Here is a 25,105-nt window from a genome sequence, read left to right as displayed (position 1 = left end):
TTCTCTGTACATTAAACAAAGGTGTACTTAAACTACAATGAGACCAATTTTTTTTTTTACCTTCTAGAACAACAAAGATGAAAAGCTCGATAGCATCATAGCATCATGTAGTCAAGGTTGTGGGAAAGAGACCCACACTAGTGGGAATGGAAGTGGAAACAGCCTCTGAGGAGGGCAGTGTGTCAGTACTTTAAAAATGAAAACCACCTGTATCTGAGCCTGCTTGCAGGGGCGTACTGGCACGTGTACAGATGGCACATACAGGGTTTGTACTTTAAGATTTGTCTGTAGCAGTAAATGTTCAATAGGGGACAAGTTAAATAAGTTGTAGCACATCCATTTAATGGAATGCCGTACAGCCATTAAACAGAACTCGACAACTTATAGATACTAACATGGAATGCTGAGATATATTAATTAAAAATAGCAAGGTGTAGAATAGTGTTCATACTATGCTACTGTTTGTATAAAAATTCACATGCCCAGGTATATAATATATGGGATACATATTAGGTGAGTATATAAGAGCACTTTCATGTTCACAGACTATCTCTGAAGGCATATAAGAAACTGATGACTTTGGTTGTCTCTGGAAGATAAAACTGGTGGCCAGGTGACAGGATTGGGAAGGCATTAACATTTCACTATATACCCTTTTGTATCTTTACAATATAGCATGTACTGTGGAAATATGTCTATTAAATACTAATTTTTAAAAATAATTTCTAAGCCCTGGCTGGTGTGGCTCAGTGGATTGGGCATCATCCATGTACCAAAAGGTTGCTTGTTCTATTCCCGGGCAGGTCATGTGCCTGGGTTGTGTGCTTCATCCCTGGCAAAGGGCATGCAGATGGCAGCTGATTGATGTTCTGCTCTCACATCGGTGTTTCTCTTTCTCCCTTTCCCTTCCTCTCTCTCTAAAAATAAATCAAAATATTCAAAGGAATAATTTCTAAAAATCCCTCAGAAAGATATTATGCAGGAGACTGGTGTTTTGCCTTGCAGAAGTCCAATACAGCCACATTTTCCTTCACAGTGAAACAGACCTTTGGTTTAACACCAAACGCCAGGGTTGGCTTTGCATATGGGTGCCAAGTTGTATGGGGGAAATGCACTGGGGCAGGGTGCGCAGACTGCAAGGGGGTGTGGGAATGAATGAGCTGATGAGCAGGCAGTACATTCAAGCTCCCCTCTGTGGCTCGCTTGAAGATACCACACTCCCTGAATGAAATGGTGGGACCCCCCCACCATTTCCTTCTCTCTTTCCTTCTGAACATTCTAAGTTGAATTTAGATTAAGTTAAAAATGATGCAACCCTCTTGCTTCCTTTTGTTCTTTTTAAAAATGTAATTGAGATCATGCTATGAATATAACATCTGCTTTTTACGTCTTAATGTATCAAAAGCATTTTCCCATGCCATCCAGAAATTGTTCATATGAATGTGAACATTTGAATATTATTACATTATTGAAATAGTCCGCAACTTGCCTAATCATTCCTCTTTGGACACTTAGGTTATTTAAATTTTTTGCTATTGTTAAAAATATAGAGATTAGGTATCTTTGTACATTATTATTTCTTAGAAGTAAAGTTGTGAGTCAAAGGGTATGACCATTTTTAAATGCTCTTGAGATACAGTGCCAAATTGTCTTTCAGAAGTTTCTCTGTTTGCACGCACACAGCACCTTTACCGGCTTTGAGTATTCTCATACAAAAAGTCATCTTTAATTTGAAAAAGTTCAGTCTTAGTAACTTGACCAAGATGCCTGAATGATGTGCTGGAATATTTCCCCTCCTGTTGTATGGCATCGTGGGGAAGGGCGGGGCTCTGAGGCCTGCCCGACTGGGTTCGTGCCCTGCTCCCTGTGAGGACACTGGGACCTCAGAGAGGCTGCTGCCTGCCATGTGCCTGGGCTTCCCATCTGCAAAGTGGGGAGAACAAAGCACCTGTTTCCTGGGGGCACCAGGGCCACCTCTGGCCACGTGGATGAGGCACCGCACGGCCCCACAAGGTGCCATAGATGCTGTGACGCGGGGCCCTGGGGTTGTGCACCTCAGCGGGCCTGTGCAGGGTTAGTGTTGGGATTTAAAGAATTGAAAATGTGAAAAGCTCCTAAAACATTCTTTGACACTGGGTTTAATGAATTCTTACTGTTATTTCTGGGTAGAGAGTGGAATTTTTTATTTTCTCTATGCTTTGTTTTCCATGTTTTTTGCAGTTGTGCTACTTTTGTTATCAATAATGTCCTGTTTATGTTATAGGTCATATAGCTATATATTTTTAAGGTTATATGTATCATAGTAAAAGATAGACACAATACCCATCCAGAATAAGAATTTGGGGGAAGGGGTCTTAGGGAAGCTGCCAGTTAACAGGTAGGGAAGGTGAGGTCTTGGCTCTCTCCCATGGCCTGGCAAAATACGCGCTCAGATATTGATGGATTTGGTTAAGTGCTGAATATGTGTCTCTCCATGAACAAGGTGGACAATAGCAACTAATACCGGATTCATTTGAGCTATACAAACAGGTGCTGACTAAGTATTTTTTGTTTTGACCTATCAGAACATAGCACGTTTAAAGTGTTAATATCAGATTAATATGAGGACTTTAAACATGGTCATTTAAAACTTTACGGAGTCAGTTGAATACCAAATAATAAACCTGATCGCATATTTAAGATTCAAGATGTAAAAGAAAACCAGAGATGAACGTGGAACATTCACAGCTTTAGCTAAGTGACCAAAGAGTGTGCTTTGGTGCCCTGAACTCTGGGCACGGGGCTTTCCTCAAGGAGCAGAATCTTCCACCTCGGTTTGTGTCCATAGTAGGTTGTTTCCTAAGTCAGACTCTTTTCAGTAACATACGAAGCAACGTATGGCCACCCTTCCATCCCAAAGCAAATGTTTGTTTTGTTGCAGCGATGGAAACATTTCCATTGGTGAAGCAAATATTTAGAGCTGGAAGAAACATTTAGGCAGCCAGGATGTGTCAAAATAGAACAGATGCCTGCCTTTTAAAACACATTTTTTTAAAAGCCACCTTGTACTTGGCTGCTGTGGTTACAGCCACAATGGGTTGAGCAAAAAAGCAAGAACTTAGAGACTGTGTGTGCCTTCTAACCCCAGCTCCTGGGCACACCTTCTGTCTTGGTTTTTCTGTTCCAGAAAATGGCGACATAGCTATTCTAAGTGATTTTGTTTAGGATTTTTTTCCCTCCAAATATATTTTTTTGTCCTTAATAAATTTAATTTATCCTTTTGCATCAGAAGTATTTCCCATGGGACACAGTGCACAAGAATATTCAGTGAAACGTCTTTCAGTCTCGGACCCCAGCTGCCAGTCCCCTCTTCATCTGTAACCAGTGATACCCTTTCTTATCTACATTTTATGGGTGAACACACAGCTAAAAGGTGTGTGTGTGCGTGTATCATAGAGGTCCCCATGTACTGTGCACCTAGTTTCCCCATGCTTTGTATATTCTTTTTGTTTTCTTTTTTGAAGCGATTGATTCGAACACTTTGCTTATTTAACATGTGTTGACTGTGTCAGAGAGCGGAGGGGCGCAGGCTGCTTGTGCTCCCCCCCATGCCCCCAGTAAAAAGAGCACCGTGCTGGGAATCAGGTTCTGCCTCTGGGGTCCCCGTGGGCTGTGGGTAAGTCAGTGCCGGCTCTGAGATCTGTAAAACAGAAGGAAGAGAAGAGAGAATAGGAGATAGACCAGATGAGCTTCGGCTCTTCCTCCAGATCTAAATTTTTTTGTTTGGTTGTCAAAGGTGATTTTTTTTAAAAACAAACTTCACTGCCTCTTCTAAAACAGGAGGAAGATTCAAGTATATTTAAAGGTGTATATTAATTTGGCTTTCTGCATATGTGCAACATACCTACCTTTGGCTTTCCTGGCCTGTGGCCTTCAGGTAGCAGTGATCCTGATTATCGTGCCCCTTGGTCTTTAAAGACGGTGCCTTCCCAGGGATTTGGTCTGTGCCCTGTGGGCAGGCCGGCTCTAGCCTGTGGCTGAGGACCTGCAGGATTCTACACTGCTGTCTGTGACAGCTGCGGCAGTATCTGTCCTTTGGAATTGATGATCAAATACCAAAATCACTCCTCTTTATTTTTGTTTTTAATTTAGCAGAGAGGGATTAAAAGAAAAAACCCGTTTAGATGATAGATCTAAAAATAGACCTCATGATGCTGATTGGAAACCCTCCCAGTCTTTCATGTGAGAGATCTCAATTTGTGTTCCACAGAGGGGCAGCTCACTTCTGTCTTGTTCGCCAGTTATACTACTCCCCAGAGAAGCTCAATAAATTTTATAGGGAAATTTCCTCCTTGTGCGGAAGGAGCTCAGCTCAGTGACTGGTGTGGCTGAAATAATTTAGGGCTCCAGGGGAGTGCGTCTGCCTTGTGGGATAATGTATCAGAAGTAAATGCCCCAAAAGTTTTGATCTTGGTTGAGTTGGCCACATCACTGATACCACTGGGCACTTCATCCTCTGACCCCAGCCTGTCTGATTTGGAATTAAACTGCTCCCCCAAACTTGCATTTAGTTCACTGCTAAAATGGTCCTCTGCCTGCTTCACTTGCCGTCGGCGCAGAGCCTGCCTGCTGTTGTCTGCCGGCTGCACCACTAACCCAGGAAACCTCCGAACCTGGACATGCTGAGTTTCTGCATCTCGCTTCTGGCTTCTGCCTCTCTCAGAGCCAGAGGGATCATCTCCCACTGAGTTAGGAGAGCAGACCTGCCTTCCCTTTAGTCTCACAGCGGAATAAGAGCCTGCCAGGCTCCCGGTCTTCAAGCTAGCCGCGCAGTACGCTTTGCACTGGCTTTTTACTTGGTGATTTATACTAGGAGACGTGGCTGGATGATATCCAGTGTCCTTTTGTCTTTGTGTTTATTTTTCTTGCACGTTTAATGTATTTAAAGGATATATTGCCTTTATGGTTCACTGGGATAAGGAGGGGATTGGTGCAAGTTTTAATGAGAGGTCCCCGGCTCCCTGTGTTGAGATGAGAATTATATTCTTGGTTAGGTATTTTTCTTTCTTTCCTTAGGTGGCAGGAGGCAGTGTTTTGCTTCTTTTTGAAATAGCATTTTTACCGAACGATTTTTAGAAGGGTACTGAGAGGACATTCACTTTCAGGGCATCCTCAGCAACTTTTCCTCCTGCTGTTTGAACTTCCCTCACTTAGGAAGGGAGACAGCCTCACCTCTTGCTCTCAAATTGACATACCAGCATCAGGATGGTGGGAACTGGTCTCGTCCTCAGATCAGTTTTTATAAAAACTCTTTCATCCAGGCTAATGATGTTTGGGACTAGTTTTCTGAAAAACTGTTTTTGCTGCTTGGGAATAGTTAATCAGCAGAAAAGAAAGCATTTGGCTTATTTGCTTAATATTTTAACCAACTGAATTAGACAGGTTGGGGGGCTGGGGGAGGGGATTGGCATGTGGGTGGGGGAGGCCCCATAAACAAGGTGATATATAATATTTTTTTTGTTCTCCTTTTAAATAAATACCGATCAGCTTTATGTTCAGAGACAATAGGAGCCGTTGGCTTAAATTTGCAGTTTACTGTATTTATGGCTGTAATATCAAGGTGCTGCCGTCGTAATTTCATGCCCCAATGAGAAGAGCAAGGTCGAAGCAAATGCTTCCATCGGCATCTGCTAACACACTAACTCATAAACAAGGCCCGGCTGGATCAGGTGGCACGGAATAATACAGGCTAATGAAATACAGCACAGCTTTCCATTACTGTTAGTTTTTACAGTGTCGTCATTACGTGTAATTTATGTTTAAAAAATTCAATTTTATACAAGGCACTGGGAAATAGGGGTCTACAGGTCATCCAACGACTTTTAGAGGCTCTGAGAGTCCTTATTGTACTCCACTGTTCCAACAAAATGTTAATAAAATAAAATAAAGATACTTTTCCCCCTTTCCCCTCCCCTAACCTTTTCTGAGAGAGTTGATTTTTCTTTTAATTTCGGGAGTCTTTTTAGCCAGGTGTCTTCTCTGCCTCATCTCCTTCCAGAGTGTGCACGGGTAGATAACTAGTTGTTCTGAGAGAGGTGACCCTGCTCGGTCTCTGTGAATCACCTGAGTCCTGTGAGCAGAGGGACTGTGATGGGGAGGACCATGGACAGAGTGGCCAGCGTGGAACTGCCGCCCTTTGCCACTGGCCCTCTGTCCCTGTTCCCTAATAAACCTCTGGCTGGGCTGGAAGGTGCTGTCAGGTTCATTATCTTGCTTATTTCCCAGCTATCCCTGACCCTGCTGTCCTGGTTGTTGTCTGACCTGAGAGATGCAGAGAATACCGCTGTCTGCTGTCATCTGTCTTTCTGCTTCACCTGCTCAGGGCCAGGCCTGGTGGCAGTGCCGTGCGGTCACTGGGGACAGTGTTGAGGTTACTTACTCTGAAAATCTGAGAAGCCCTTGCACAGCCAGTCCCACAGAAGGAAGTCAGTGTCTCCCTCCCCTCTGAGACTTGGAAAAGGACCTGCATCCTGCAGCTCACAGAGTCCACCAGTTTGGGTCTGTTTGTATTTTAACAAAACCTTTAGAAAAAGAAAGCACATCTGTTTGTCTTCTAAGGGGTAAAGACAAGCAAGTGTGGCAGCCCTGAAGCCGTTTGCTTTCGTGGTCATAGAATGTAGCTCACTTGTCTGTTCCTTTAAAAGGCTCGCACCCTGGAGAAGTGCTGGGATGAAGTCCTTGGCCCGTGTTTGTGCCGGGGCAGTGGACGGCTCCAGGAAAGGGAGCTGGTTCTGGAAGTAAATTAAAGAGAACCAAGAGGTCAGGCCTGGGACTTCATTTCCACAGTGGGGTCTGAATTGAGTACTCTCAGCTTTGCAGATCAGGCAGCTATGGCCTTAAAGGCAAAACTCCACAGCCTCAGGGCCAGACACCTTGCTCCTCCTGCTCACCTTGCACAAGTCCCCTTGCCTCCTTCTCCTCCTCTGCTGAAGCTAGCGAGTGGATGGAATCACTGGGCAGGACTTCCTTAGTTTTGCTCCCTGTCAGTAATATATTTTAACTGTCAGTGTCACAGATGGGGGATATCTGGTGGCTCTTGGAGTCGGCAAGCGGCAGAGGTGAGGTTGTTGAAGGTTCCCCTAAATGCACAGTGCTAGTGATATCAGGTCAAGCAGTTGACACTCCAACTGAAAGATTTTAGGTTTTATTAAAGTTGGTTAATTCTCCCAAAGGGAGCAGCTAAAGGAAGACTTGGAGCAGACAGGGGAGGGGAGGAGGTTTGCCTGCCACAGACTGACACCCTTTGCTCCGTCTCTGCTCAGCTCAGCCCTTGCTCCGTCCCTGGGCGGTTAGATTACTCCTTGCAGATAGCAATCAACTGGAAGGAAGTGTGTGTGTCTAATTTGCATGAGATTATTTAAAACAAAAAAAAAAGGTCTGCATTAGTCAGGGTGATGGTAAACAACGCAAAGAGATGCCTTTTATAATATAGCCTGTGCCTCAGCTTTCAGAGCCAAATATAATTCACTTACAATTGGCAGTTTCCTTTATTATTCCTTTTAACCTTTTGGATTCTGCAAGGTCTCAGTCTCAGCTCTCTGGTGTTTCTCAGTGGGGGTGGGTGGAACCTGGATGTGTCATGTGTGGTTCTGTGGCAGCACCTCATCCCTAAAGGCAGGGGCCATTCAGCACCAGAGCCCAGGACTGGTAGCTAACGGTTGTGTTCCGAGAGAGATGACCCCCACCCCTACCCCTGGTCTCCAAAAGTCCCGCATGAATCCCTGAGAGATTCACTTGCAGAGTCCTGAACCTGGTCAGCCACCCCTAAGCCAGGGCACCCCAGAAGAAGAGACACTGTGGAAGGCTGGGCACCAGTCTGTGAGAGGCCTTCGGATTTATTTGGGGTTAGAATGAGATGAGGTCACTCTACTCTTGTCACTCCGGTGGTGTTCAGAAAGTTGTCCAGGTGTCATTGTGGAGAGGACCCACAGGTGCTAAGCTCCTGTGTTGTTTTGCTGTAGCCCCGAAGCAGCATCCATGGGCTCTTCCCTGTGGATGGGGTGCTGCCTGGGGAAGGGGGAAAAGAGGTCTAGTCCTTGTCAAACCTCTTCCCTAAGATTCAAGACTTAAGACGTAATTTTGCAGTCTGCCCTTTGGTGTTTGGTGACTGTGCTCTAGTGGGAAGTCACCAGGCCAGAGATGGAAAGCCCTGGCCTGTCCTCAGCAGTGCCATGCCCTTAACTAGTATGCTTTGAGGCATATTTTTCAGCCTGCTTGGGCCTCAGTTTTTTTAATCTGTTAAATGAAGGCAATGACTGGGATAATGGTCCAGCTCTGAAATTATATTATTCAGTGAGATCATTAAAATCCTTATTTTTTTAAAAGAAGAAAAATGATTCACTTTATGTAACTAAATCAAAATCCTGACTCTCCGGAGAACCAGGGATATCAGACTTCCAGCCAATGTAAATTTAGAGCATCAAATGATAAGGTCTCTGAAAAACAAGAGCTTGGAAGGATGTGCTGATGCCCTTTAAACCGCGGTCTCACTCATGGGCTTGGCTGCAATAATGCAAGGGACATGTTTTATTAGGAAAAAAGGCTTCGTCAAAGCTCAGGACCAGAGGGCAGGACAATGGTCAGGGAGTCCTGTCCCTTTAACCAGCTCCAGCTCTCAGGGCCGCAGCCCAGCCTGTGACTTACTGTATATTTCCCCAGCGTTAAACATTATCGTACTTGTTTATATTTGAAAGAGCCAAAAGGGAAAATGAGAATGCAACTGAATGCTCCTTTTGGGAAAATTATCCTCATTTGCAGCCAGCGGCTGACAAGGCCCACGAACCACCAGGTTTGTAGAATCCCGTGGTGTACCAGCGACCGGCAGCCCGTGCTGACGTTGCGTGTGCCGCTCTCTTCAGCGGATTGAGAGCTGGTTAAAGCAGTAGCTTTTCTACCAGAACGCTGAAAGGGGCTCCCTTTCTTGTCTAGGAGCTGTGTTCTCCGTTTTTCCCTGGCTTGTCTTTCTCTCCTGCCTCTGTGATTAGGGGGTGAGGTGATGATAAAGCAACCCCTTTGCAGGAAGCTGGGGAATTCAGGAGGAGGGATGTCCCTGATCTTGCCCCATATACTCAGATTTAGCCTTTGTATTTTGAATGTGCTAAGTGCCAGTAAATGACCCTCTTTGCACCTTGGCAGCCTTTCCATCTGCCCATCAATCTGCTGAGAGACTTCACAGAGGTGTGGCCTGGCCTGCCTCGGCCAGTTCCACTGTGTGCGTGGGGAGGGGGTAGAGCCACAGTGTTAAATGGGGCCAGATCTCAACTGCCCAGTGCAGAAGAGAAGGGTATGGCACCCTTTAGAACAGTTCAGGCTTTCTCCCAGAAAAGTTTGGGCGGCTGCAGTCACTCAATGCCAGTGCGGAGCAGGGCAGCGCCCTGCTTTAGAGTGCTAATGTGCTCCATCTAGGAGCCCCTGGGCACAGAGCTGCGGCACAGGCTTCGGAAGATGCTGATCCTCAGAACTTCCTGTACTTACTTCCTCTACCCCCAGGGGCAGCTAGACTGTGCTGTGGGCCTCTAATGGAGCGCTGCCGACCAGATGTGGAAAAGCTCCCGGCTCTAGTTTAAAAGCTCTGTGTTGTGGCCGGACTGGATGTTGGGATTCCCGGAATGGCACGGGCCGGCCGGAGAGGTCTTTCGCAGGCTAGTGGCGACCTCGTGCCTGCCTTCCTCGCTCTCAGTGGCTGGAGCACGTTTGCCCACACGCGTTGCTTCCTAGTCAGCCCCGTGGAGTTTTCCCCGCACCTGTGCGCTGCACTTTGTTCCATTCTTTGGGCTGGTTGGTGCCCTCACCCTCTTTCCACAGAGCCAGCGTCCCCAGGCTGCCTTGGAAAACCTCCCAGCTGCGTGCCCACTGGAAATGTGGTCTTCATGGGTCTTTTGCTTGCCTTTCATTCCTCTAGGGGCAAATTTCCGCATGTGCAGCCACTGCAGATGGCGCCCTGCTATTTCCTCATGTCCCGTGTGCAGTGTGGTGTAGAGTCGGGAAGATTAAAAAAAAAAAGGGAAAGAGAAACTAGCCAACGGCGATATCGGCAGCCTGTGAGAGGCTAGAGTAATAACCATCTGAAAGTTTGGGCCTGGCCTTGTTTTGATCTGTTTTCTTGTTTTATTTTCTTCTTTACATTCTGTATCCCATTCATACTAATCACAGTCAGTCCTGATTTTTCTTTTTATTTCTGCATTTGTCATAAAATAAAGCAAATTATTCCCGTCTTCGGAAACGATCTAGACTAATTAGTCGTCTCACCCAATAATTAGTTTTTTGTTTCCCTGTCTGTTTTCATGCATTATTGTTAGTTTTTTCCCCTCTTTTTTTTAACACCATTACAGATTAAAATGAGCCACATTTGCAGTTGATGGTATCTGTTTTCGGGGGAAGAATGGAGAATTGCAGTACGGAGCGACTTCAAAAGCAGCAATAAACTCAAGGATAAATTAAGGAAATTGAATGAGCCACATTTGGAAGCAGTGTTGAGGCTAATATTCTGTCGCTTAAGGTTAAATTGCAACTGAGAGAGGTTCCAGAGAATCCGAAATCGGAAAGGCAGCTTCCCAGGATGCTAGGCGTTCTGTGGCTCTAAGGGTCTTTTCTCAATGAGGATTTCATAGCAGCCATGGACAGTGGCAAAGGTACTCACCTGCCATCCTGTGCTCTTCTCCCCTAGGGCTGACAGACGAAGAGATCGATGTCGCTTTCCAGCAGTCAGGCACGGCTGCCGAGGAGCCTTCGTCCTTGGGTTCAGCCACACAGGTGGTTCCTGTCCAGCCCCCTCACCTCATTTCTCAGCCATACAGTAAGTCACCCTCCCCAACTCCTTCTTTTACCTTGATTGGGATTCAGGACTCTGGCCAAGAGCAGTGTTCCCAGTCTCCCAGACTCAGCCAGCTGGGGAAACTGAGAGTAGTAGCTGGCGGTTCTTGTTTTTTTCCAGAAGAATGTGACACCCAAATCTTCGAGACAGACTTGGATGTATGTGACAAAGGTTTAAGAAGGAGAGATGAGGGACCAGAATAAATGAGTTAATTAATGCATTATGTCAAGTAGTGTGGTTACAAGCAAGAATCTATAAAAGTACTTATTGGTTCAGTTTCCATTTTCTTATAGCAGTGCTTTTGCATGTTACTGTTTCACTAAGAGGAATGAGCATGAGCTGCAGATTCATGAATGCATTCTCGTTTGCTCACTGAAGTAACTTGCCTCCCAATTTTTAAATTTTTTTATTTTCTGTTAATCCTCACCTGAGGATATTTTTTCCATTGATTTCTAGAGAGAGTGGAAGGGAGGGAGGGGGAGAGAGAGACCAACAGACAGACACATCATCAGTTGGTTGCCCCCTGCACATGCCCTGATCGGGGCCTGGTGGAACCTGTAACCCAGGTACATGCCCTTGACCGGTAATCGAACCCACGACCCTTCAGTGTGTGGGCTGATGCTCTAACCACTGAGTACACCAACCAGGGCCCAATTTTATTTCTTAAAGTTAATATTAGTGCATTTAGACTGCTCCCTCCTCCCTCCCTCCCTCCCTCCCTTCCTTCCATCCTCTTTTCCTTTCTTCCTTTCTCCCTCCCTCCTGCCCTCCCTTGTCCTTACACCCTCCTTGCTGTACCATGTGTATTTATGCAGTGGCAGTCTGTTAGAGAATTTCAGATTAAATGTAAAGGTCCTGTTTGAATGCAGTGTTTAATTATTACATGAGACCATGACCCACAGGAGGTTTTGTTGTTTTTAAAGAAAAGCTGTTTCAGGAACCAAGGTTCTTCAAACTAGTAATAAAAGTACACCTCTTAAATACAGCCAGAGCCCCTTCTTTCAGTCACTTGTACAAAGTCTAAAAAGGTTAAAATTGACTCCAAAGTGATGGAAAATAGCTTAGTTTTGTGTCTTTAATGTAACTCAGCCTTGGATCCGTCTGTTGTCTTTTAAAATGTCTTTTCTATAATTGTCTTTATTTTAATTATCTAAGTTTTATTTTTTCAAAACATGATTTAAAATGGTGTTAGATATCCAATTTTAAAAGGGGTGATTTGAACCCCTGCTGTGTGGTCCAGAGCTCCCTTCTGGCTCACTCTGCCACCTTTCTCCCTGGCTTAGCCACACCGGGAGCAAGATCATTGTGTAGACTGCAGGGGCCAGGCAGTGGGTTAGACTCGCTGTGTGTGTCACAGATCCCATTTAGACCACCGCTTTCTCCTGCTTTCTGGATAAGCTGAGTGGGTGAGACTAGGTCGCACACACTCACACCACTCTCATCCATGGTCACCTAGTCTAACAAACCATTGGCGTTGTGTGGCCTGATACCAGAGGAATAGTGCCTCATGGTGAGCCTTGTATAGGGCTCCTGAGTCAGTAGCAGCTGCTTGTCAGCCTGGGACTCTTTCCCACCTATTGTGTTTGCTTTGGGTCACTAACCATACTCTTTGTGTTTCTTTTTAACTAAAGGCTAAGTCTCCACACTTTTTCTTTAGTTGTGTCCCTGGCCCAGCCATTGAATGGGATTCGTTGAGGACGGGCAGTGGCAGCTGGGGTGCAGAAGTCTCTGAGATGCACATCTGTTCTGTTCCAGCTGTTTCCTCTGTGGCTTAATACCAAACAGGTCTCTCGGCTACTTGAAAACTTGCTCAGAACAGAGTGTTCTGGCTGGTCACAGAGTTGACCTAAAACATCGCGCATTTGCCTTCTGTGAGCACATACAAAGGGTTAAACTGTTAGTATTTCCTAAAGAGGCAAAAGCCTGGGCTGAGCTGGGGCAGCTCAGTCATTTAAATCATCCCCATCCAGATCTCTCTGAGAAAAAGCATTGCACGGTTAGGTATTTAGGTAGGAGTATTTTTAAGAGTCTCCTAGCCCTAAAAATAAAATACATCTTCTCAGAGACAGACTCCTTCCTGCTCTGACGCTGGTATAAAAACAATGGGAATGGCAATTTTAAATACCTGCAGTTTTGGTGTCACCGGTGAGTATCATTCTTCTTGTGCTGCTGTCCCACTCCCTTCAGCTCCAGGCTGGCTCTACCTCTTCACTTCTGTACTTTGCCAAGAGGTGTCAAAACTGCTCCAAAAAAAAAAAAAGCTTGATTTTGATTAATATAGAGAAAGAAGACTTTGCCTGACTGATAATAAAACTGATAAATGACATTTGAATTACTTGTAGCGGTAATTTATTACATAAAATATCTTTTATTTGACATGCGATTAGTTGCTGGAAGCATCACTCAACCTGACGAGTTTAAACATGCTCTGAAATGAACCCCAGTAAAACCAGGGCTGTCTGCGCCGGCGTTATGAAACACACTAATCCTGGAGAGAGGGGAATCTGACTTTAAATATTTAAATGATTAATTGGGTTTATATATTTTTTTTACCTTTCTAACCCCCTTAATTACAAGCAAACTCGGGGGAGTTTCTGAACTAGGTGTGCAATCTGCATGCTTATCGCTGAGGCATTGTCTGCGTCCTGGGAGGGATTTATGGCCTCCATTCATGTGTGTTCCTGCCGGTTTACATCTGGAGCTCAGGCAGCCCTTCCCTTCGCGTTTCTTGACTTTTTAAGGACATTCTCTCCTGAAGCCCAAGTCTTAAAAAACGGGATTCTCTGGGCTCAGCCCCAAATGCTCACGTCTTGGGGAAGGGTAGCTTTTCCGAGACCACTGCAAGGAGCCTAGTGCTCGCGGATTGTTGCCTCCGGGCTTGCCGGTCCTCCTGCTTGGTGTCAGATGTCCCACTCAGTGCCTCTTTTGTTATCTCTGCTCTTTGGTGAATGTGGTTGAACTTGAGATGACCCAGCAGAATGTTCAATTCCTCAATGGTTGTGAAGCGCCTACTGTGTGCTCAGGACAGCATGGTGCAATTGGAAACCTGATCTTTAAGAATCTTACAGGCCCTTGGGGAGAGAAGATAAACTCTTAAGAAAAGGGTAATAATGAAGACATTGTGATTTAAAGCCAGAGTTAACCCTACAGACCAGAAAAGGCGAGAACACAGAAAGGAGAGGAACTGGTGTGGGCTAGAGAAATCCGGAAGGCGCTGTGGAAGTGGTGGGAGGCTGGCACCACGGGGAAGCTTGGTGTCACGAGGCGTGAGAATAGGTCACTGTGTCAGGGCTCAGAGGAGAGTCAGGGAGGGCTCAGGAAAAGCCGGGCTGGGAATCGAGAGGAAAAGGGACATTGTGTGTTTCTCATTCTGGGTTCTTCTTGCTCGACTTTGAAGCAGGAAGCAACGTGTGCGCGCGTGTGCATGTACGTGCGTGCGTGTACGTGTGTGTTTGTGTGTGTGTGTGTGTGTGTGTGTGTGTGTGTGTGTGTGTGTGTGGTGCCCAGCACATTCCTGAATGGAAGGTCCCAATACATGCTTGCTTGATTGATTTGTTCCGAGTTGATTTTTCTTCTTTCCCCCCAGAGAGGCAAGAAGCAAGGTAGCTTTGAGATATAGGCAGGGCCAGTGTAAATTTTGCAGAATAATAGTTTTTTCTTAGGCCTTTCAAAGACAGACCTACAGCTTCAGTCACTCCTTAAAATAGGATGTAAATGTGTGGGGCTGGGGAAAGGTTTTGACATTTCATTGGAAATCGTGAGACAGAAAGTATGTTCTTTCTCAGTTTGTTTCTCTTCTAGCCCATATAGCTGTATACTCTTACCCTTGATTTTCTTAATTCTCTGAGCAGGCACATAGTATTGAAGGCCTGCTACGTGCCCGGCACTGCGCTAGACCCCTGGGCTGGGCGGTGTTAATAAGGCCTAGCTAGTGGCTCTCTCTAGTTGCTCCTGTCTGGTCGAAAAGGCAGTTATGTGAACATAGTAGTGCCTGTGAGCCCGGCCCAGGTGATGACAGTGGCACAGACAGGTGAGGGACAGCTGGAGGTGTTTATTGGACCCGGGGGGATGATTAGTTCAGTGACTAGGCTGGATGGACAAGCACCTCCAGTCAAAGGCATGTGGACGTGAAACCAGGTGCTGTAGAGAGCAGCTAGACCACAGGATGGGGAGTGTCAGGAGAGACCACTGAGAGGGAGGCAGCAGCCAGGCCATCACCCTGATGGAAGACAGCCAAAGCACATTGGTTTTTCACTTTGAAATGCATCACCTAATTATTTTTGAGGCAGTATTACCTATGTGACTATATTATTCTTAGGCCAATATTAAAATTATTTGTATCATCTGAGCAGATTCTGAAGGGGGGCTGGGAAGACACCCTGGGAGTGTGTTGATGAGGCAATCATGCTCCGCCCGGCCAGCTCACTGCTGTTCTCCAGGGTGGGGGCAGCTGCAGCTCCTGCAGGGAGTCTCTCAGATGCCTCCACTCCATCTAGGATGGATGCTCCCCTTGGCTTGGTCAGTCCCCTGTTCCCACCAAGATACTCTGAAATGTTTATCCACTGTCTTTCCCCTTAAATTGTGAGTTCCTTGAGCTCAAAGGCTTTTTCTTTTTCTTAATCTACGGCCCGAGGCTCTGTTTTAGCAGGTGTTCTAGAAACACTTGTTGCATGGATAAATTGTGATGGAAATGTGCTTCAGAATTGAGAAGCTGTCTAGTGAAACCATCGAGGCAGCCCCGGGAGCCAGTAGGTGAGGCCTCCTGTGTGCTTGACCTCGCAGGCTGTGGAAGGTGAGGACAGGCCTTGCCACTGATTACCGTGGAGGGAAGCCCAGTGCATGGAGAAATACATTGAGGACCACTTCATGCCATCTTGTACCCTGTGACTGGTGAGAGCTTTTGGAATTTACCAACAGTGGAAACCCAGAGTGCCAGTCTTTGGTGAGGCCTTCTGGAGGAGGCAGGGCTTGAGCTATGCTCTGTGGGTCAGTAAGCCATAGCTGGACCTGAGCCTGAAAGGAGAGCATCCCAGGAGAGTGCAGTGAAGGCCAGGGCCAGGATGGTGTGTGTGAGCCACTCTGGAAGTGGCTGTAAATGAGTGGCAGGAGTGGATACTCCCACCAGGAAATGAAGTGTGGGGAGTCTCTCCCACTTTTTCTTTCTCCCTTATGTCCCTTTCTCCCAGTTTAGCACACAAATCTCTTTTTGCTATGTAAAAGTTACTGGTTTGTATTTGAAAAAAAGTATTTCTCTTAAGTTTTGAGGAAATAGTATATTTTCTTCTTTTGTCTGTGTGACTGGCCTAGAATAGCAGCTTTTCAGGGGCAACCACCCTGCCCGCTGTGTTTGCTTGTGCTTTACCTGGTGTGGTGCCGTGTGGGTGCCAGATAATGCCATGTGTGGATATTGACCAGAGCAAGTGTTACAGGAAGGAACAGGGTGACAGAGCCATTCCTTAGGTTTCTCAGGCTAGGGAAGTCTTTGGTGTTGGTGGGAGCCAGGATTATGGCTGTGCTGACAATGCAGCCTGTGTTAGTTTATAAGATTCTTCAGCAAATAACAGAAAACCCAAAATAAAAGTGGCTTAAACAAAATAGAAGACTATCTGTTATGTAAACCTAGGCAGCCCAGGCTCCGATCCTCAGGGACCCAACTCCTCTCACTGTTCTGCGTCCCTGACACCTGGCTGGCATCCGACTTGTGCTCCTGGGTGACTGCTCCAGCTCCAACTGTCCCTTCTGCTGTCCAGCCTGCAAGAACGGGGGAAAGAAAGGGCAAGCTCCCTTCTAAGGACTCTTCCTGGAAATTGTCCACATCACTGCCACTTTTTCTCCATTGGCTGGAACTCAGTCACGTGGCCATACCTGTCTGCAAGGGAGCCCGAGAAATACAGTCCTTGTACTAGTGGGACATGTTCCCAGCTTCTCATAGCTCATAGAAAGTTTGAGTCAGAATAAACACTAAATTTAGCATAATGAATGCCTCTGGGTGGAGAGGACACATGGCTAGCTTCAGTGGTGTTTGGAAAGTTTTACCTGGTAAAATAGATGGGTCTAAGATTGCTAATTTTATGATCATGCTTTATCACTTATGTAAATGTTATATTCTTTTGTATGTATCAAATATTACAGGATGCATTTTTAAAAGTCGAATTAGAATTCATAGATCTTGCTTTTTTCCTTGGTCTCAGCTGCTAACTGATCAGAGAGAGAACTTAGAATCTCCCCTGCTGGGTGTTCTGTTACCGCTGCCTTCCTTTATAAAGCTCACTTCTAAAAATATTCTGAGCATACTTTTTAAAAAAAGTCAGCTTTATTGAGGAATAATGTGCATAAAATAAAATGCACCAATTTTAATTCTACGATTTGAGTATTGATAAGTGTGGATTCCCGTGTAGCCATCACTACACCGTAAAATATTTCCAGTACCCTAAAAGGCTCCCTTGTGCCCGTTCCCAGCTGATCCCAGCCCACCCCGACTCCGGGGCGGCCACTGGTCTGCTTTCTGTTGCTTCTGATTAGACTTATCTTTCCTTGAGTTTGATATAAATGGAATCATACAGTATGTACCCATTCGTGTCTGGTTTCTGTCGCTCGGCGTAATGTTTTTGAGATTCATCCAAGCTGTGCGGATCAGAAGTTCCTTCCTTGTTATTACTGAGTGGTATTGCCTGGTGTGGGCACACCACAGTTTGTTTATCCATTCACCAGTTGATGGGCTTTGGGCTGTTTCCAGCTTTGAGCTACTGCGAATAAAGCTCTTGTGAATATTCGTGTACACATCTTTGTATGTTTTGTTTTCCTCTTCAGTAAATGCCTAGGAGTGTAATTTCAGGGTCATATGTTAAGTGTAAGTTTAACTTTGTCAGAAATTGCCAAACTGTTTTCCAAAGTGGTTGTACCATTTTGCATTCCCATCAGCAGTGTATGAGAGTTCTCGTTTGTTTCATAGCCTCACGAGCAGTTGGTACTGTCAGTTTTTTTAATTTTAGCAGTTTCAGTGTGTGTGTGTCGTAGTATCTCATGGTGGTTTGAGTTTACATTTCTGTGATGACTGGTAATGTTGAGCATCTTTTTGTGCTTATTGTCATGTGCATATCTTTTATGAAGTGTCTGTTTCAGTCTTTTGCCCATTTAAAATTTTCTTCTTATTGAGTTATAAGAGTTCTTTAAGTATTCTGGATTCAGGTTCTTGTCATATATATGCTTTGTTAATATTTCCTCTTAGTCTGTGGCTTGCTCCTGCCCCCCCTTAACATTGCTTTTTGAAAAGCAAAATATTTTAAATTTGATGACATCCATATATCTTTTATTTTTCTTTTATAATGTTCTGTGTCCTAAGAAGCCTTTGCTTACTCCAAGGTTGGAAAGATTTTTCTTCTAGAAGTTTTATAGTGTTCGCTTTTATGTTTAGATCTGTTTCCTTCTCAGTTATTTTTGTATGTGGTGTAAGGTGAAACTCAAGGTTTGTTTTTCCTCATGTGGCTATCCAATCGTGCCAGTATCGAATTACTTGTCTCTTTAGTAAAAAGTAATTGTTTATATATGCATGCGTCTGAGTCTAGACTCTTTTTAAAAAATTATTTTTTTAAACAAAGCTATTGAAGTCTATTTTATATACCATAAAACTCACCCATTTCAAGTATACAGTTCAATGATTTTTAGTAACTTTACTAAGTGGCACAACTATAAATCAGTTTTAGAGCACTTTTATCCCCCAAATGAGATCCTTTGTGCCAGTTTTATTGTTAACCTCGCCTCCAGCCCCAGGTGTCACTATAACATTACCTTTTCTGGACATTTCAAGTAAATGAATCGTACCTGTGTGATTCCTTGTGGCCTGCCACCTTTCACAGAGTAAAATGTTTTTGAGTGTCTTCCATGTTGTGGCATGTAGCAATACTTCATTCCTTTTTACTGCTGACTGGTATCCCACTGTACGGATGTATACCACATTCCCCCTCTCAGTTCACCAGTCAATGGACATTTAAGTTGTCTCCAATTTCTTGAGTTGCTGGGTTGTATGGCAGTTTTATATTTCTGGATTCCTTTGAATTTTTTGTGTGTCTAGTCAGCTTTTTTAAAGTAAATTTACACACAATAAGATTAATTATTTTTAAGTGTACAATTTGATGAATTGTACAGGTGACTCAATTTGATGAATTGTACAGGTAACCAACACTACAATCACAATATTGAAAATTTCCATCACCTCAGAAACTTTCTTTGTGCTCTTTACATCAGTCCTCTGCCCATCTCCTGGTTCCTGTCAACCAGCAATCTCCTCCCTATCACTGAAGTTCTGCCTTTTAGAAAATTTCATGTAAATGGAATCGTATAGCATGTAGTCTTTTGTGTCTGATTTCTTAACCGTCACACATGCATACAGGACCAGGTAGTATATATTTTAGATTTTGTGAGCTGCACATATTTCTATCACCCCCCCCCCCATCCATTGTATGAATTTACCATAATTTGTTTATCCATTGACCAGGTTCCATTTTGGGGCTATTATGAATAATGCTGCCATGAACACACAAGTCTTTGTATGCAGATATGCTTTCCTTTCTCTTAGGTAAATACCTAGGAGTAGAATGCTTTGGTCGTACCTTAGCTGTATGTTTAACTTTGTAAGAAATTGTCAAACTATTTTCCAAAATGGTTGTACCATTTTACTGTTCCAGCAACAATGTATGATAGTTTTAGGTGCTCTACATCCTTGAGACCAATTGGTATTCTCAGTTTCTAAGTTTAGCATACTAATTAGTGTATGTTATAGAATCTCATGGTGCTTTTGATTTGTATTTCCCTAATGATTGATGATGTCAAGCATATTTGTATGTGCTTATTGGCCATTCATATAGCATTTGTAAAGTGTCTCATCCAGTCTTTTGCCCATTTAAAAAATCACCTTGTTTTCTTAATGAATGAATTGTAACAATTTTTGTATTTTATGGTCACAGGTCCTTTATCAAATATATGTTTTGCAGATATTTTCTCCCAGCCTATGGCTTACCCTTTTATTTTCTGGATATAGTGCCTTCTGAAAAGCAAAAGTTTAAAATTTTGATGATGTCCATTCTATCAGTTTTTTTCCTTTTATGGTTTATGCTTTTTGTATCTTAAGACGTCTTTTCCTACCCCAAGGTTGCAAAAATCTTTTCCTGTTTTCTTACAGAAACTTTATAGTTTTTGTTTTTTTGTCTAGGTGTGTGATCCATTGAATTAATTTTTGTGAATGGTGTAAGGTGAGGATTGAGGTCCATTTCCCCCCCTATTAATTTCCAGTTGTCTCAGCACAATTTTTGCAAAAATTATCCTTTCCCCATAGAATTACCTTGACCTCTTTGTCAAAAATCAGTTGACCATATAAGCACAGGTCTATTTCTGGACTCTTCTGAATTCGTATAGTTTAATCAGGGCTCATATTTTTTAATCTATGAGTGAGGCTATAGATATGCCTCAGTGTCCTTCCTGCCTAAAGATGACTCTGCTGATAGCATCGCAGCTCATGAGAAGTGGAAGATTGTCTTTCACAGGATGCTGGTGTGAAGAGGCCTTGGGTGGTCAGACATGACTGCTGCTGAACTACCGTGATGCCTCTGCCCTGCAGGCTGCCCAGGTGCTTCTGCTCCTAGCAGAGCTGTTGTTTCTGGTTGCTTCGCTGGGTCGGCATGTCTCTCTGACCACTGCCAGCTGTCCCCAGCTCAGCCTGTAGTGCCATTCAGCTGGTCCCCCATTGCTCCATGCATTTAGCCCAGCAACTCGTGCTGTAACAGGCCTTTATTTCAGGACCTCACTGTGGATGAGCCTGTCTTAGTGAATGCTCAGGGCGGCTTGTGAGCAGAGCTGATGGGGTGATTTGAGAAGCTGGATACCACGCAGTGAGGGGTCGTGGCTCCAGATTCGATGAATGTGGGGGAACCGCAGTGGGGCTTGCCTGGTTTCTCCTGTTGTTATGCTGATGCAGGTTGTCTCAGCAGGATGATTCTGTGGTGGCTTTCAGCCCCGTATTGACGAACTGAACCTTTACTGGATTGTGGTGTCAGTGAGTCCCTAGCTTGGAGGTTTTGTGCTCAGCATGGCTGTGTTGTGGGCCTGCTTCCCAGCGCCATGCATGTGTTCTTATTTACAGTGCTCGTTCTCGCCTGCCAGGTGAGGATTTCTTGGGAGACATAGCTAAGGGAATTGAGTCATGGCGGTTTTGTTAGTGTTCGGTGAGGTAAGGAGCCACTGGGCAGCTTTTGTTCCCCTGATGTGGCTGCCGCACACCGTAGATCACCCAAAATTTCTGAGACTGTTGGAGCTCACGCTAGTTGATGGAATCCATGGAATGTTAGGGAACGTGTTGAGTTTCTCCCCACGACAGCTTGTCCTCTGGCCTTGTCGCAGCCTAAGGCACAGGGCAGCCCCTGAAATGCCAGTTGTACAGGATAAGGCTGCTGCCACCGATGCCAGGCTCCCCCTCCTCCAGGAGACCCCAGTGATGTGGTGTGTCGGGGAAGTGCTGTGCCCCTTGGCTAGCTAGCTAGTCCTGCCTGTTGGGAAGTGCTGTGGAGGATGGGCATGTGGGTGATAGTAAAGATGCCACTGCTTCTGGGCTCTTTAAATCTAGCAGAGCTCTGTCGCTCTCTTTAGCTGGTCTGTCTTCAGGAGAAGGAAGAATGTCTTTGGGAACCATCTGGTTGGTGTTGTGGAGCCAGGGCTTGAACGCTCTTCTTGCCCCGTTGCCTGTGGGCATCTGCTTCCAGACTGGGACTTGGAGCTTCCAAACACCTCATTCCATGTCCCTCACTTTCAAGCTGGAGCCAAAGTGCAGCCCCATTCTGCCTTTGACTGTATGATTCTGGACCAGGGAGCACGGTGACAAGAGAGGCTCTTGTAGCCTTAAGTGGCTCCCAGCGCTCTGCTCTCATTCCCCTGTGGAGGTCTGCACTGGGTGCGGACAGTGGCCCTGGGTGGGCATGGAGAAAGCTCCAGGTGGTTGTCCCTGGGGTTCAGCTAGGTCTGGATCACGCTGACTGCTTTCTCAGCAGCCCTTCTGAAAGGCACGCGGTGGGTAAGAGTTGCCTCCAACTTGGTTTTTCTCCTCTCATTTGCCATGAGTCAGAATTGTCCCACACACTCCGGAACGAGGAGAATGGCATTTCAGTTTCTTGTCTTTATAGACTCTCTGAACTTTAGGAAAGATCATTCTGGTCCCTTTTCATTAATAATGAAAACCAGGGGCAATAAAATGTTCTTAACGGGAGCATGGCAGGAATGAGGCACAGGGTGGGGTGAAGGGTGCGGCTGGCAGAGAGCCACAGGTGTTCCTGGTGTGCAAGGAGGTTGGAGCTCTGGAAAGGTGGGAGCTGCTGCAGGAGAGGTCCCAATTTCTCGGACCCTGAACCACCGCCTCTGTTCCACCTGGGCCACTCCGGTGCCCGGGTGAGAGGCTGCACTTCTGAGGCACGGCATGTTTGTAGGAAAGGGTCTGGCACACTGGATTCCGGTTCAGGTGTTAGTTGCAACTGTTTTTTTTGTAGGGTATTTAGTGAGTATTGAAGGAACTAGGGGTGAATGTAATACTCTGGACGTGTGCCATTTTGAAGATGCTTTCTCTGGGGATTTTAGATGGTGTCTGGGTGTGGGGATGAAAGCCCTCTGGAACAGAAAGGTTGCCCAGTGTCTTCACTTTTTCATCCTAAAAATGGACTTGCCCTCAGTGTTGGATTTTGCAACAAGGGAGTCCAAGCAGAGCAGATCAGGAATGAGGCAAAAGAGAGGCTTGCCTGGGACAAAAAGCCTCTGGGCTTGATTAACAAGCGGCTATTGCTTATCTGCATAGATTCCTGCTGGGTGGGATGTCACTGCAGGTCAGAGCCAGAGTGCCCTTCTGGGGCCCACTTCTTAGACGTGAGCCCTGGAGTGTCCCCACACAACCTTGGGAGGGCGTGGGGAGTCCTGGCTTGCTGTCACCCAGACCCCAGAGCCCTGAAAGGAGCAGACGGATATGTTTGTATAAATATGAAAAACACCTGCCTGCCACAGGCACCATAAGCAGAGGCAAAGAAAAATAAATTGAAGGATTGTTGCAACTCCTGTCATGGGCAAAAGGCTCATTTCCCTGCCATATAAAAAGTTTCTGTAAATTGGTAAGGAAATGGATAGAGAAATGGAGTAGAAAAGTATGGACCATATACAGTACTGACAAGGAACTACAGATGAAAAGACACGCAGTCCTCACTCCTAACAAGATAATGCAGGTGAAAGCTGCAGTGAAGTACGTTTTCCTGCTCCTGCGTTGGCTGGATCCACCCTGTCCAGTGGCCTGAGGGAGCAGGCTCGCGTGGGCGGGCTGGGGGACGAGCCAGCCCCTGGAGAGCAGCTGCAGCATCTCAGGGTTGCAGGTGCATGTTCCTCTGACCCAGCTTCCCGGGCGTTCGCAGCTACAGACATGCTTGTACATGCATGTGAGTGATGTGTGCACGCGGTCCCTGATGGCAGGCAGCATCGTGGGAAGCAGTAAAAGACTGGAATCACCTAAACGTCCACCAGAAGGGACTTGATTAAATGGAATATTGAGCAGCCATAGGGACAAAAGAAGGGTGAGAAAAAGGGAAAGAGAAGGAAAGTTATACACAGCTGCATTGCCTTAAATGTGCATAAAACTCTCTGGCCTGATAAACAAACTGTTAGCAGTGGCTGTTGGTGGAGGGAGCCTCTTTGCAGAGGGCTGACTGCTACGTTAGGTTTAGACCACACATACATTACCTGTTCAAAGACTGTAAAACCAAAAAGGGAAGTTCAGGGCTGTGGAAGAGGCCACCTGCTGTTTACATTTTGTGCAGGAGACTCTGGGGCTCAGCCACATTGGGAAGCTCATGTGGAATCCACAGGCCAGTCAGTCAGAGAGGGAAGAGGTGTGGTGGCCAAAGAGAGAGACTTATTGGCTCTTCTCATGCAGCAGCTCAGGGAGGAGGGGACATCTCCCTCACCCCTGGGGGTCTTTGCCACTTGGACCCCTAGTCAGCTGCCTCCCAGCAGCCCCTTCTCTCCCGGTGCCCACATCCTGCTACTGAGCTTTAAGAACCAACCCTCCCTGCTCTCCTGGGGTCAGGAAGCACCAGGATGTGACTATCTCAGGAGCTAGCAGGCCCTGGTGGAGGTGACGGCTGAAGCATCCAGTGTCTGTCCTAAAAAAATCCCTGCTTCAGCTGCACTAGCCGAGAGCCAGGTGCTCCTCCAAGACTTGGGGTGCTGCTCTCCCTCCACCTTTTCTCTCCCAGACTTAGTTCTGGATCCCAGTGCCTCGTTGCAGCCGCATGTCTCAGGATAACGTCCCACGGCACTCTGGTCTGATTTCACAGACTGATTTGTGTCCTGCCAACAGTTCTGGGAACAGCCCCTGCCCCCAGTGGCAGATCCCTTTAGAGGAGACAGAGTGCCACACGGCATGGCCTGGGCGTAGCCACTCCAGGTGGACATTGGAAATGGAGACACAGTGCTTTCCTGGGCACCTCCCAGAATTGCTGGGGCATCAGATAAGATTATGGACGTGGAAGCATATTGTAATCAGTGGGTGGATGATCATGCAGTAGAGAACACCCATCCTCTGGTGGAACCAGAGTCCTGGGAGCTTCCGTACGGGCTGCTCTGAGAGCGCTGGCCAGGAGCCTGCCCCTCCATGGAGACTGGCTGCCATTCCTGGGCTTCACCCACGACAGCAGCACTTGGTTCTCCTAAGCCAGTTCCGTCCTGGTCCTAGTCCCTCTAGGCCCCGATCCCTCTTGCCTTTTGTGGCCCCTGGCAGTAGCCTCCTCCCTGCTTCCTTCTCACCAGAGCTTGCCCTTGGGGCTGCCTTACCTTCTCCTCCTCATAGAGAGCTGGCCGTGTCACCCCTTCTTCAGGCCTTCTGCTTGTGAATGTTGGGGTCCCTCAGGCACACTCTTGGCCTGGCCCTGCCTTTCCCACCTCTCTCCCACCCAGCCTGCCTGCTCTGCTCCCCAGGTTTACTGGGCCCCTCTGTATCCTTGGGGCTTGGCCGAGGCTGCCCTCCCTGGTTGGTCAGGCCCAGATGCTCCCTTTCCACACTGGCCACCTCTGTCTTTGGAGCATGGGTCAGCCTGCCTTTGCAGTTGCTTGTGCCCTGCCTGGACTGCTTTCCCTGGGACCCCAAGGGCCTCCTGCGAGGCCCTGCCAAGGACTCCTGGCCCCTCCCCCACCATCCCCACTCTCCCAGGACCCTGCTTAGCCTCTGCATCTTTCTGG

General features: G+C 46.2%; 1 protein-coding gene across 1 annotated transcript in view; it reads left to right on the top strand.

Moving 5' to 3' along the window:
- Positions 1 to 25,105, top strand: part of PEX14 (peroxisomal biogenesis factor 14) — a 126,674-nt gene that overhangs the window by 91,073 nt on the left and 10,496 nt on the right. The window contains exon 4 of the mRNA XM_016214631.2: positions 10,706 to 10,834. Within this exon, the coding sequence (XP_016070117.1) occupies positions 10,706 to 10,834 (129 nt within the window). The remainder of the gene's footprint in view (positions 1 to 10,705; positions 10,835 to 25,105) is intronic.

The sequence above is a fragment of the Miniopterus natalensis genome, chromosome 9, assembly GCF_054644295.1.
Source record: "Miniopterus natalensis isolate mMinNat1 chromosome 9, mMinNat1.hap1, whole genome shotgun sequence".
Classification (NCBI taxonomy): Eukaryota; Metazoa; Chordata; class Mammalia; order Chiroptera; family Miniopteridae; genus Miniopterus; species Miniopterus natalensis.
The sequence above is the reverse complement of the archived record's forward strand: the minus strand, read 5'-3'. Positions and strand labels throughout refer to the sequence as shown.